General features: G+C 61.6%; 1 protein-coding gene across 1 annotated transcript in view; it reads right to left on the reverse strand.

Annotated features, from left to right (window-relative positions):
* Positions 1-4,047: 4,047 nt before the first annotated feature.
* Positions 4,048-13,731, reverse strand: part of KMT2B (lysine methyltransferase 2B) — a 66,343-nt gene continuing 56,659 nt past the window's right edge. Inside the window, 6 exon segments of the mRNA XM_065654588.1 lie at positions 4,048-4,385; positions 8,284-8,413; positions 10,557-10,640; positions 11,039-11,146; positions 12,027-12,204; positions 13,163-13,237. Of these exon segments, the coding sequence (XP_065510660.1) occupies positions 4,110-4,385; positions 8,284-8,413; positions 10,557-10,640; positions 11,039-11,146; positions 12,027-12,204; positions 13,163-13,237 (851 nt within the window). The 3' untranslated portion in view covers positions 4,048-4,109.

Below are 13,731 nucleotides of genomic sequence, written 5' to 3' on the forward strand. Positions count from 1 at the left end.
GCTCCCTCTGTCCCCACAAACCCGGGGGGGCCCCTTTAAATACCCCGGGAGGGGGCGTGGCCAAGGGAGGGGGGCGTGGCCAGGGAGGGGGCGTGGCCGGGGAGGGGGCGTGGCCGAGTGATGGGGCGTGGCCGAGTGAGTGGGCGTGGCCGAGGGAGGGGGGGCGTGGCCGGGGAGGGGGGCGCGGCTGAGGGAGGAGGCGTGGCCAGGGGAGGGGGCGTGGTCGAGGGAAGGGATTCCCCGTGACGTCACCCCGGTGGGCGGGGCCTCCGCTGGACTTGGAACCCCCGACGTGGCGGTTTCGGGGGGGAGGGGGGGGGGAGCAAAATTGGGGTTAAAAGCCTCAAAATTGGGGCTGATTCCGCCCCCAACACCAAAAAAAAGGGGCTGAGCCACCCCCCCCCAAGTGTGGGGCGGTTGCCCCCCAAAATTAGGGGGAATACCCCAAGATTGGGGTTAAAACCCTCAAAATCCCCAAGTTTGGGGGGGGGGAAATCCCAAGTCTGGGGTTACCCCCCCCACCCCGAACTCCTGGGTCCCCCCCGAACTCCTGAGTCCCCCCCGAACTCCTGGGTCCCCTCCCGAACTCCTGGGTCCCTCCTGAACTCCTGGGTCCCTCCCCGAACTCCTGGGTCCCCCCTGAACTCCTGGGTCCCTCCTGAACTCCTGGGTCCCTCCCCGAACTCCTGGGTCCCCCCCTGAACTCCTGGGTCCCTCCTGAACTCCTGGGTCCCTCCCGAACTCCTGGGTCCTCTCCCGAACTCCTGGGTCCCTCCCGAACTCCTGGGTCCTCTCCCGAACTCCTGGGTCCCTCCCCGAACTCCTGGGTCCCCCCTGAACTCCTGGGTCCCCTCCCGAACTCCTGGGTCCCTCCCCGAACTCCTGGGTCCCCCCCTGAACTCCTGGGTCCCTCCTGAACTCCTGGGTCCCTCCCGAACTCCTGGGTCCTCTCCCGAACTCCTGGGTCCCTCCCGAACTCCTGGGTCCTCTCCCGAACTCCTGGGTCCCTCCCCGAACTCCTGGGTCCCCCCTGAACTCCTGGGTCCCTCTCGAACTCCTGGGTCCCCTCCCGAACTCCTGGGTCCCTCCCGAACTCCTGGGTCCCTCCCCGAACTCCTGGGTCCCTCTCGAACTCCTGGGTCCCCCCAGTCTGACCAGTCTCTTTATTGCGGGCGGAGCTTCCGCCGCCTTTAAATTAAAATACAAAATAAACCCCGAACCAACCGAAATTGTCCCGAAAAAATAAAAAACACCCCAAAAAAACCCCCCAAAGTGCGTAAAAAAGCCCCAAAAATTTTACAAAGGGGGGGTGGGGGGGTCCTGTGGGTGTCACCCATGGGTGGCCCTGGGTGGGGTGGGGAAAGGGGGGGGTTGGTGGCATCTCGGGGGCTCCCGGGGGCACCTCGAGGTCTCCGTGAGGTCCCAATGGGTGGGGGGGGGTCACCCAATGGGTGGGGGTGTCCCCAAGGGTGTCCCCGTGTCACCCATGGGTGCTCCCCATTGGCTGGTGGCATCTCCGGAGCTTCCGTGTCTCAACTCCAGCTGCTCCCAGTTGACCGTTGGGTGCTCCCAGTTGACTGTTGGCTGCTCCCAGTTGACCGTTGGGTGCTCCCAGTTGACCGTTGGCTGCTCCCAGTTGACTGTTGGCTGCTCCCAGTTGACCGTTGGGTGCTCCCAGTTGACTGTTGGCTGCTCCCAGTTGACCGTTGGGTGCTCCCAGTTGACTGTTGGCTGCTCCCAGTTGACCGTTGGGTGCTCCCAGTTGGCCGTTGGGTGCTCCCAGTTGGCCGTTGGCTGCTCCCAGTTGACCGTTGGGTGCTCCCAGTTGGCCGTTGGCTGCTCCCAGTTGACCGTTGGGTGCTCCCCAGCACCCATGGGTGCTCCACATTGACTTGGAGGCATCTCCAGAGCTTCCCTAGCTCATCTCCAGCACCTCCCCATGACCATCGGGTGCTCCCAGTTGACTTGAGGACATCTCAAGGGCTTCCCCGTCTCATCTCCAGCATCTCCCCAGCACCCATGGGTGCTCCACATTGACTTGAAGGCATCTCCAGAGCTTCCCCATCTCATCACCAGTTGCTCCCCATGACCGTTGGGTGCTCCCAGTTGACTCTTGGGTGCTCCACATTGACTTGGAGGCATCTCCAGAGCTTCCCCATCTCATCACCAGTTGCTCCCATGACCATTGGGTGCTCCCAGTTGACTTGGAGGCATCTCCAGAGCTTCCCCATCTCATCACCAGTTGCTCCCATGACCATTGGGTGCTCCCAGTTGACTCTCAGCTGCTCCCAGTTGACTTGGAGGCATCTCCAGACCTTCTGTATCTCATCTCCAGTTGCTCCTCCATGACCACTGGGTGCTCCCAGTTGACTCTCGGGTGCTCCCAGTTGACTTGAAGGCATCTCCAGAGCTTCCCCATCTCGTCACCAGTTGCTCCCCATGACCATTGGGTGCTCCCAGTTGACTCTCAGCTGCTCCCAGTTGACTCTTGGGTGCCCCCAGTTGACTCTTGGGTGCTCCCAGTTGACTTGAAGGCATCTCCAGAGCTTCCCCATCTCATCACCAGTTGCTCCCCATGACCATTGGGTGCTCCCAGTTGACTTGGAGGCATCTCCAGACCGTCTGTATCTCATCACCAGTTGCTCCCCATGACCGTTGGGTGCTCCCAGTTGACTTGGAGGCATCTCCAGACCTTCTGTATCTCATCTCCAGTTGCTCCTCCATGACCATTGGGTGCTCCCAGTTGACTCTCGGGTGCTCCCAGTTGACTTGAAGGCATCTCCAGAGCTTCCCCATCTCGTCACCAGTTGCTCCCCATGACCATTGGGTGCTCCCAGTTGACTCTCAGCTGCTCCCAGTTGACTCTTGGGTGCCCCCAGTTGACTCTTGGGTGCTCCCAGTTGACTTGGAGGCATCTCCAGAGCTTCCCCATCTCATCACCAGTTGCTCCCCATGACCATTGGGTGCTCCCAGTTGACTCTCAGCTGCTCCCAGTTGACTTGGAGGCATCTCCAGACGTTCTGTATCTCATCTCCAGTTGCTCCTCCATGACCATCGGGTGCTCCCAGTTGACTTGGAGGCACCTCCAGACCTTCCATATCTTGTCCCCAGTTGCTCCCCATGACCATTGGGTGCTCCCAGTTGACTTGGAGGCATCTCCAGACCTTCTGTATCTCATCACCAGTTGCTCCCCATGACCGTTGGGTGCTCCCAGTTGACTCTTGGGTGCTCCCAGTTGACTTGGAGGCATCTCCAGACCTTCTGTATCTCATCACCAGTTGCTCCCCATGACCGTTGGGTGCTCCCAGTTGACTTGGAGGCATCTCCAGAGCTTCCCCATCTCATCACCAGTTGCTCCCCATGACCGTTGGGTGCTCCCAGTTGACTCTTGGGTGCTCCCAGTTGACTTGAAGGCACCTCCAGAGCTTCCCCATCTCATCACCAGTTGCTCCCCATGACCATTGGGTGCTCCCAGGTGACTTGGAGGCATCTCCAGACCTTCTGTATCTCATCACCAGTTGCTCCCCATGACCGTTGGGTGCTCCCAGTTGACTCTTGGGTGCTCCCAGTTGACTTGAAGGCATCTCCAGAGCTTCCCCATCTCATCACCAGTTGCTCCCCATGACCATTGGGTGCTCCCAGTTGACTTGGAGGCATCTCCAGAGCTTCCCCATCTCATCACCAGTTGCTCCCCATGACCGTTGGGTGCTCCCAGTTGACTTGGAGGCATCTCCAGACCTTCTGTATCTCATCACCAGTTGCTCCCCATGACCGTTGGGTGCCCCCAGTTGACTCTTGGGTGCTCCCAGTTGACTTGTAGGCATCTCCAGAGCTTCCCCATCTCATCACCAGTTGCTCCCCATGACCGTTGGGTGCTCCCAGTTGACTTGAAGGCACCTCCAGACCTTCTGTATCTCATCACCAGTTGCTCCCCATGACCGTTGGGTGCCCCCAGTTGACTCTCGGGTGCCCCCAGTTGACTTGAAGGCACCTCCAGACCTTCTACCTCCCCTCCCCACGACCCCCACCGACCGTTACCACCCCCAGCACCCCCCATCTCTCCTCGGCCGCCCCCCGGGCGCCCCCCGCACCCATCGGGCGCCCGGCGCTCAGTTGAGGAAGCGCCGGCAGCGCTTGGCGCCGCAGTTGCAGGGCAGCTTGGCGGCCGGTTCCTCGATGGGGAACTTGTAGTCGTAGGTGAGCTCCTCCCCGCGCAGGATGCGGCGCAGGGCGAAGATGACGATGTGCTTGTGTCCCTCCACCTGGATGACGCGCGAGTAGCAGTTGGGCTCGCACGAGTGGTTGATGAAGCGGGCGGCCGAGCCGTGCATGGTGGCGTCCACCACCTCGGCGTCGTCGATGCGGAACATGTAGCAGCCGATGCCCTGGGGACATTTGGGGACGTTTAGGGACGTCAGGGGGACGTGGGGGCGTTGGACGTGGCCAAGGGATGGGGACACCGTCGAGGGATGGGACACGGTTGTGGGTCGGGAGATCTGGAGACCGTTAATGGATGGGACAGAGTCAACGGATGGGACAAGCAAGGGATGGGGACATGGGGATGGCCAAGAGATGGGGACATCATCAAGGGATGGGGACATGGGGATGGCCAAGAGATGGGGACATCATCAAGGGATGGGGACATGGGGATGGCCAAGAGATGGGGACACCATCAAGGGATGGGGACATGGGGATGGCCAAGAGATGGGGACATCATCAAGGGATGGGGACATGGGGATGGCCAAGAGATGGGGACACCATCAAGGGATGGGACACCATCAAGGGATGGCGACATGGGGACAAGGTCAATAGATGGGGACACCATCAATGGATAGGACGCAATCAAGGGATGGGGACGTGGAACAGCTGATGCCCTGGGGACAGCGGGGGGACGTTTGGGGACGTCGGAGGATGGGGACATCACCAAGGGATGGGGCCATGGGGACGTTGGGTATGGTCAAGGGATGGGGACACCATCAAGGGATGGGACATGGTCAATGGATGGGACACCATGGAGGGATGGGGACATTGGTGACGTTGGGTATGGCCAAGAGATGGGGACACCATCAATGGATGGGGACATGGGGACATGGGGACAAGGTCAATGGATGGGGACACCATCAAGAGATGGGACACAGTTGGGGCTCAGGAGATCCGGAGACCATCAAGGGATGGGACGTGGTCAATGGATGGGGACATTGGGGACGTTGGGTATGGCCAAGAGATGGGGACACCATCAATGGATGGGACACCATCAAGGGATGGGGACATCGGGGACATTGGGTATGGCCAAGAGATGGGGACACCATCAATGGATGGGACACCATCGAGGGATGGGGACATCGGGGACGTTGGGTATGGCCAAGAGATGGGGACACCATCAATGGATGGGACACAATCAAGGGATGGGGACATCGGGGACGTTGGGTATGGCCAAGAGATGGGGACACCATCAATGGATAGGACACAATCAAGGGGTGGGGACACCATCAATGGATGGGGACATGGGGACAAGGTCAATGGATGGGGACACCATCAAGAGATGGGACATGGAACAGCTGGTGCCCTGGGGAGACACTGGGGACATTGGTCAGGAGATGGGGACACTGGGGACATGGGGATGTTGGCGATGGCCAAGAGATGGGGACACCATCAAGGGATGGGACACGGTCGATGGATGGGGACATGGGGACAAGGTCGATGGATGGGGACACCGTCACGAGATGGGACGCGGTCAATGGATGGGGACATGGGGACAAGGTCGATGGATGGGGACACCGTCACGAGATGGGACACGGTCAATGGATGGGGACATGGGGACAAGGTCAATGGATGGGGACACCATCAAGGGATGGGGACACTGGGACATTGGGCATGGCCAAGAGATGGGGACACCATCAAGGGACGGGGACATGGGGACAAGGTCAGTGGATGGGGACACCATCAAGGGACGGGGACGTGGAGCAGCCAATGCCCTGGGTGGGGACACTGGGGACATTAGTGGGATATGGGGACATTGGACGTGGTCAATGGATGGGGACACCATCAAGAGATGGGGACACTGGGGATGCTCAAGGGATGGGGACATCACCAAGGGACGGGGACACCACCAATGGACGGGACACGGTCAAGAGATGGGGACACCATCAAGGGACGGGGACATGGGGACATGGGGACAAGGTCAATGGATGGGGACACCATCAAGAGATGGGACACGCTCGGGGCTCAGGAGATCCGGAAACCATCAAGGGATGGGACGTGGTCAATGGATGGGGACATTGGGGACGTTGGGTATGGCCAAGAGATGGGGACACCATCAATGGATGGGACACAATCAAGGGATGGGGACATCGGGGACGTTGGGTATGGCCAAGAGATGGGGACACCATCAATGGATGGGACACCATCGAGGGATGGGGACACAATCAAGGGATGGGACACAATCAAGGGATGGGGACATTGGGGACATTGGGTATGGCCAAGAGATGGGGACACCATCAATGGATGGGACACCATCGAGGGATGGGGACACAATCAAGGGATGGGACACAATCAAGGGATGGGGACATTGGGGACATTGGGTATGGCCAAGAGATGGGGACACCATCAATGGATGGGACACAATCAAGGGGTGGGGACACCATCAATGGATGGGGACATGGGGACATGGGGACAAGGTCAATGGATGCGGACACCATCAAGAGATGGGACACGCTCGGGGCTCAGGAGATCCGGAGACCATCAAGGGATGGGACGTGGTCAATGGATGGGGACATTGGGGACGTTGGGTATGGCCAAGAGATGGGGACACCATCAATGGATGGGACACAATCAAGGGATGGGGACATCGGGGACGTTGGGTATGGCCAAGAGATGGGGACACCATCAATGGATGGGACACCATCGAGGGATGGGGACACAATCAAGGGATGGGACACAATCAAGGGATGGGGACATTGGGGACATTGGGTATGGCCAAGAGATGGGGACACCATCAATGGATGGGACACAATCAAGGGGTGGGGACACCATCAATGGATGGGGACATGGGGACATGGGGACAAGGTCAATGGATGCGGACACCATCAAGAGATGGGACACGCTCGGGGCTCAGGAGATCCGGAGACCATCAAGGGATGGGACGTGGTCAATGGATGGGGACATCGGGGACGTTGGGTATGGCCAAGAGATGGGGACACCATCAATGGATGGGACACAATCAAGGGATGGGGACATCGGGGACGTTGGGTATGGCCAAGAGATGGGGACACCATCAATGGATGGGACACCATCGAGGGATGGGGACACAATCAAGGGATGGGACACAATCAAGGGATGGGGACATTGGGGACATTGGGTATGGCCAAGAGATGGGGACACCATCAATGGATGGGACACAATCAAGGGATGGGGACACTGGGACATTGGGCATGGCCAAGAGATGGGGACACCATCAAGGGATGGGGACACCATCAAGGGACAGGGACATGGGGACAAGGTCAATGGATGGGGACACCATCAAGGGATGGGGACGTGGAGCAGCCAATGCCCTGGGGGGGGACACTGGGGACATTAGTGGGATATGGGGACATTGGACGTGGTCAATGGATGGGGACACCATCAAGAGATGGGGACACTGGGGATGCTCAAGGGATGGGGACATCACCAAGGGACGGGGACACCACCAATGGACGGGACACGGTCAAGAGATGGGGACGCCACCAAGGGACGGGGACATGGGGACGTTGGGGACGTTTGGGATGGTCAAGAGATGGGGACATTGGTCAAGGGATGGGGACACCATCCACGGATGGGACACGGTTGGGGACGGGGACATCACCAAGGGACGGGGACACGGAGCAGCCGATGCCCTGGGGGGCACATTGGGACACCCCGAGGTCCACCAGGTGGCCCCAAGGTATCCCCAACGTCCCCAAGGTGTCCCCAGGGTGTCCCCATGTCCCAAGGGTGCCCCTAAAGTGTCCCCAAGGTGTCCCCAAGCTCCCATTTCACCATCAACCTCCTCCCAGTTGCTTGCGAGGGGGCCCCTAAAATGCCCTCAAACTGTCCCCGAAGTGTCCCCATGTCCCCAAGGTGTCCCCAAGGTGTCCCCAAGATGTCCCCAAGGTGTCCCCAAGGTGTCCCCAAGGTGTCCCCAAGGCCCCATTTCACCACCCACCTCCTCCCAGGTGCTTTGAAGCACCAAGTGGATGATGCCCCAGGTCCCCGGGGAGCCCCCAAAGTGTCCCCAGAGTGTCCCCGAGGTCCCCAGGGCGTCCCCACCTTGCTGTCGTAGAACTTCTCGCGCTTGTCGGTGAGGACGGAGCGCACGACGATCCCCGAGTACTCGATCACCATCTCCCCGGCCTCGATGTTGCGCTTGCAGAACAGCCCCCGGCCGTGGATGGCGGAGCTGGGGACACGGGGACATCATGGGGACACGGGGACATCAGGGGGACATGGGGGACATGGGACATCATGGGGACACGGGGACATCATGGGGACATGGGGGACATGGAGACATGGGGACATCATGGGGACATGGGACATCATGGGGACATGGGGGACACGGGGACATCATGAGGACATGGGGGACATGGGGACATCATGGGGACATGGGGGACATGGGGACATCATGGGGACATGGGGACATGGGGGACATGGAGACATGGGACATCATGGGGACATGGGGGACATCATGGGGACATGGGACATCATGGGGACATGGGGGACATGGGGACATGGGGGACATGGAGACATGGGGACATCATGGGGACATGGGGACATCATGGGGACACAGGGACATGGGACATCATGGGGACACAGGGACATCATGGGGACATGGGGACATGGGGGACATGGGGACATCATGGGGACATGGGGGACATCATGGGGACATGGGGGACAGGGGACATCATGGGGACATGGGGACATGGGGGACATGGAGACATGGGGACATCAGGGGGACATGGGGGACATGGGACATCATGGGGACATGGGACATCATGGGGACACAGGGACATCATGGGGACATGGGGACATCATGGGGACATGGGGGACACGGGGACATCATGAGGACATGGGGACATCATGGGGACATGGGGACATGGGGGACATGGGGACATCATGGGGACATGGGGACATGGGGACATGGGGGACATGGAGACATGGGGACATCAGGGGGACATGGGGGACATGGGGACATCATGGGGACATGGGGACATGGGGACATGGGGGACATGGAGACATGGGGACATCATGGGGACATGGGGACATCATGGGGACACGGGGACATGGGACATCATGGGGACACAGGGACATCATGTGGACACGGGGACATCATGGGGACACGGGGACATCATGGGGACATGGGGACATGGGACATCATGGGGACACAGGGACATCATGGGGACATGGGGACATCATGGGGACATGGGGACATGGGACATCATGGGGACACGGGGACATGGGGACATGGGACATCATGGGGACACGGGGACATCATGGGGACATGGGGACATGGGACATCATGGGGACACGGGGACATCATGGGGACACGGGGACATCATGAGGACATGGGGACATGGGACATCATGGGGACACGGGGACATCATGGGGACATGGGGACATCATGAGGACATGGGGACATGGGACATCATGGGGACACGGGGACATCATGGGGACATGGGGGACATGGGGACATGGGGGACATGGGGACATGGGACATCATGGGGACATGGGGACATGGGACATCATGGGGACACGGGGACATCATGGGGACATGGGGGCATCATGGGGACATGGGGACATGGGACATCATGGGGACACGGGGACATCATGGGGACATGGGGGACATGGGGACATGGGGGACATGGGGACACGGGGACATCATGGGGACATGGGGACATGGGGGACATGGGGACATCATGGGGACATGGGGACATGGGACATCATGGGGACACGGGGACATCATGGGGACATGGGGACATGGGACATCATGGGGACACGGGGACATCATGGGGACATGGGGACATGGGACATCATGGGGACATCATGGACATGGGGACATCATGGGAACATGGGGGACATGGGGACATCATGGGGACACGGGGACATCATGGGGACATGAGGACATGGGACATCATGGGGACATGGGACATCATGGGGACATGGGGGACATGGGGGACATGGGATATCATGGGCACATGGGGGACATGGGGGACACGGGGACATTATGAGGACATGGGGACATGGGACATGGGGACACGGGGACATTATGAGGACATGGGAACATCATGGGGACATTATGAGGACATGGGGACATCATGGGGACATGGGGACATGGGGGACATGGGGACACAGGGACATCATGGGGACACGGGGGACATGGGGACACGGGGACATCATGGGGACACGGGGGACATGGGGGACATGGGGACATCATGGGGACATGGGGGACATGGGGACATGGGACATCATGGGGACATGGGGGACATGGGGGACATGGGGACATCATGGGGCCAGGGGGACACGGGGCCAGGGGGCCGGTCGCTCACCGGTAGACGCCGACGCTCTCGCGGTGGCTGCGCTTGAGGTGCCGGAACCGCATGGCCAAGGGCAGCTCCAGGCTGGCGGCGCGGCTGGGGGGGACCCAGGCGTCCGGGAGGGACCCAGGCGTCCGGGCCCCACCCACAGCCCCATGGGGGCTCCTCCCCCAGCCAGGGGGGACCCAGGAGTTCGGGAAGGGACCCAGGAGTTCGGGAGGGACCCAGGAGTTCGGGAGGGACCCAGGAGTTCGGGAAGGGACCCAGGAGTTCGGGAGGGACCCAGGAGTTCGGCAGGGACCCAGGAGTTCGGGAAGGGACCCAGGAGTTCGGGAGGGACCCAGGAGTTCGGGAGGGGACCCAGGCGTCCGGGAGGGACCCAGGTGTCCGGGAGGGACCCAGGAGTTCGGGAGGGGACCCAGGTGTCCGGGCGGGACCCAGGAGTTCGGGAGGGACCCAGGCGTCCGGGCGGGGACCCAGGCGTCCGGGCTCACCGGGGGGGTTTCAGCTGCGTTTCGTCGTCCTCCTCGTCGCGCGGCGCCCCCTGGGGCAGCGCCCGGTGCTGCGACGCCAGGAAGCTGAACATGTCGAAGGTGCACTTCCTGCGGGGGCGGGGCGGTCGGAGCGGCACCCATGGGTGCCCCCCGCCCACCCGGGGCTGCCCCCCCCCCCCCCCAATAGGTGACCCCCCCACCCAATGGGCGACTCCCCAGCCCAGTGGGTGAACTCCCAACCTATCGGTGACCCCCAGCACCCATGGGTGACCCCCAGCACCCATAGGTGACCCCATAACCCATGGGTGACCCCATAACCCATGGGTGACCCCCCAGCACCCATAGGTGACCCCCCACCCATAGGTGACCCCCCCACCCATAGGTGACCCCATAACCCATAGGTGACCCCCCACCCATAGGTGACCCCCCCACCCATAGGTGACCCCATAACCCATAGGTGACCCCCCACCCATAGGTGACCCCCCCACCCATAGGTGACCCCATAACCCATAGGTGACCCCCCACCCATAGGTGACCCCCCCACCCATAGGTGACCCCATAACCCATAGGTGACCCCCCACCCATAGGTGACCCCCCCACCCATAGGTGACCCCATAACCCATAGGTGACCCCCAGCACCCATAGGTGACCCCATAACCCATGGGTGACCCCCCAGCACCCATAGGTGACCCCATAACCCATAGGTGACCCCATAACCCATAGGTGACCCCCAGCACCCATAGGTGACCCCATAACCCATGGGTGACCCCCAGCACCCATAGGTGACCCCATAACCCATGGGTGACCCCCAGCACCCATAGGTGACCCCCCAACCTATAGGTGGCCCCATAGCACCCATGGGTGCCCCCCCAACCCTGGGGTGATTCCCCCCAAATGGGTTTCAGGGGGGGGGTGTCCCAGGTGCCCATGGTCACCCTATGGGGGTCCCCCCCACCCATGGGTGCCGGGGGGGGGGTTCAGCACCCACCTCATGTAGAGCTCGGCCCGGGCGCACCCCGAGGGGTTTCGGGGTGTCGGGTGGGGGGGGTCCCGGCGCGGGTGGTACCGGAACCGGTACCGGGGGCACAAACCGGCCCCCGGCAGCTGCTCCACCAGGAACACGACGGCCTCGTGCTGCACCCCCAGCCAGCGGGACCCGCTCAGCCCTGCGGGGGGACCCAGGCGTCCGGGAGGGACCCAGGAGTTCGGGAGGGGACCCAGGAGTTCGGGGTGGGGAGGGAACCAAAAAAGTTGGGGGCGGAACTAAAGTTCGGGGTCGCGGGGGCAGAGGGGGGAGGTTTAGACAAGGCACCGAGGCGCCTATGGGGACCGGAAGTGATGTTACACCGAGGCGAATGGGGGCGGAAACGGGCGTTTCGGGGCTCCCAGTTCAGATTTTGGGGGTTCCCAGTTGGATTTTTGGGGCTCCCAGTTGGATTGTTCAGAGTTGGGGGAACACGGGAGTTTGGGAGACGCAAGAATTTTGAGGACCCAGGAGTTCGAGAGGGACACAGGAGTTCGGGAGGGACCCAGGCGTCCAGGAGGGACCCAGGAGTTCGGGAGGGACCCAGGAGTTCGGTGAGGAACCCAGGAGTTCGGGGAGGGACCCAGGAGTTCGGGAGGGGCCCAGGCGTTCGGGGAGGGACCCAGGAGTTCGGGGAGGGACCCAGGAGTTCGGGAGGGACCCAGGAGTTCGGGAGGACCCAGGAGTTCGGGAGGGACCCAGGAGTTCGGGAGGGACCCAGGAGTTCGGGAGGGACCCAGGAGTTCCGTGAGGAACCCAGGCGTCCGGGAAGGACCCAGGAGTTCGGGGAGGGACCCAGGCGTCCGGGCGGGACCCAGGAGTTCGGGAGGGACCCAGGCGTCCGGGCGGGACCCAGGAGTTCGGGAGGGACCCAGGCGTCCGGGAGGGACCCAGGAGTTCGGGAGGGACCCAGGCGTCCGGGAAGGACCCAGGAGTTCGGGGAGGGACCCAGGCGTCCGGGCGGGACCCAGGAGTTCGGGAGGGACCCAGGCGTCCGGGCGGGACCCAGGAGTTCGAGAGGGACCCAGGAATTCGGGGAGGGACCCAGGAGTTCAGGAGGGACCCAGGCGTCCGGGAGGGACCCAGGCGTCCGGGCTCACCCGCAAACGAGAGGTGTCTGAGTCGCGCGTTGGCTCGAGCCTCCTGAACCTTCTCGGTGACGGCGTGCCAGGCGCCTGGGGACAGGGACAGCGTCACCCCCTGTCCTCATGTCCCCAATGTCCCCAATGCCCCCAATGTCCCCATTGTCCCCATTGTTCCCATGTCCCCATTGCCCCCAGTGTCCCCATTATCCCCAATGTCCCCATTATCCCCATTGCCCCCAATGTCCCCATGGTCCCCATGTCCCCATTGTCCCCAATGTCGCCATTGTCCCCAATGTCCCCATTGCCTCCAATGTCGCCATTGTCCCCAATGTCCCCATGTCCCCAAGGTCCCCAAGGTCCCCAATGCCCCCAATGTCCCCATTGTCCCCATTGTCCCCATTATCCCCAATGCCCCCAATGTCCCCATTGTCCCCAATGTCCCCCAGGTCCCCAATGCCCCCAATGTCCCCATTGTCCCCATTGCCCCCATTGTCCCCATTATCCCCAATGTCCCCATGTCCCCAAGGTCCCCAATGTCCCCAATGCCCCCAATGTCCCCATTGTCCCCATTGCCCCCATTGTCC

The sequence above is a fragment of the Caloenas nicobarica genome, chromosome 34, assembly GCF_036013445.1.
Source record: "Caloenas nicobarica isolate bCalNic1 chromosome 34, bCalNic1.hap1, whole genome shotgun sequence".
Taxonomy (NCBI): domain Eukaryota; kingdom Metazoa; phylum Chordata; class Aves; order Columbiformes; family Columbidae; genus Caloenas; species Caloenas nicobarica.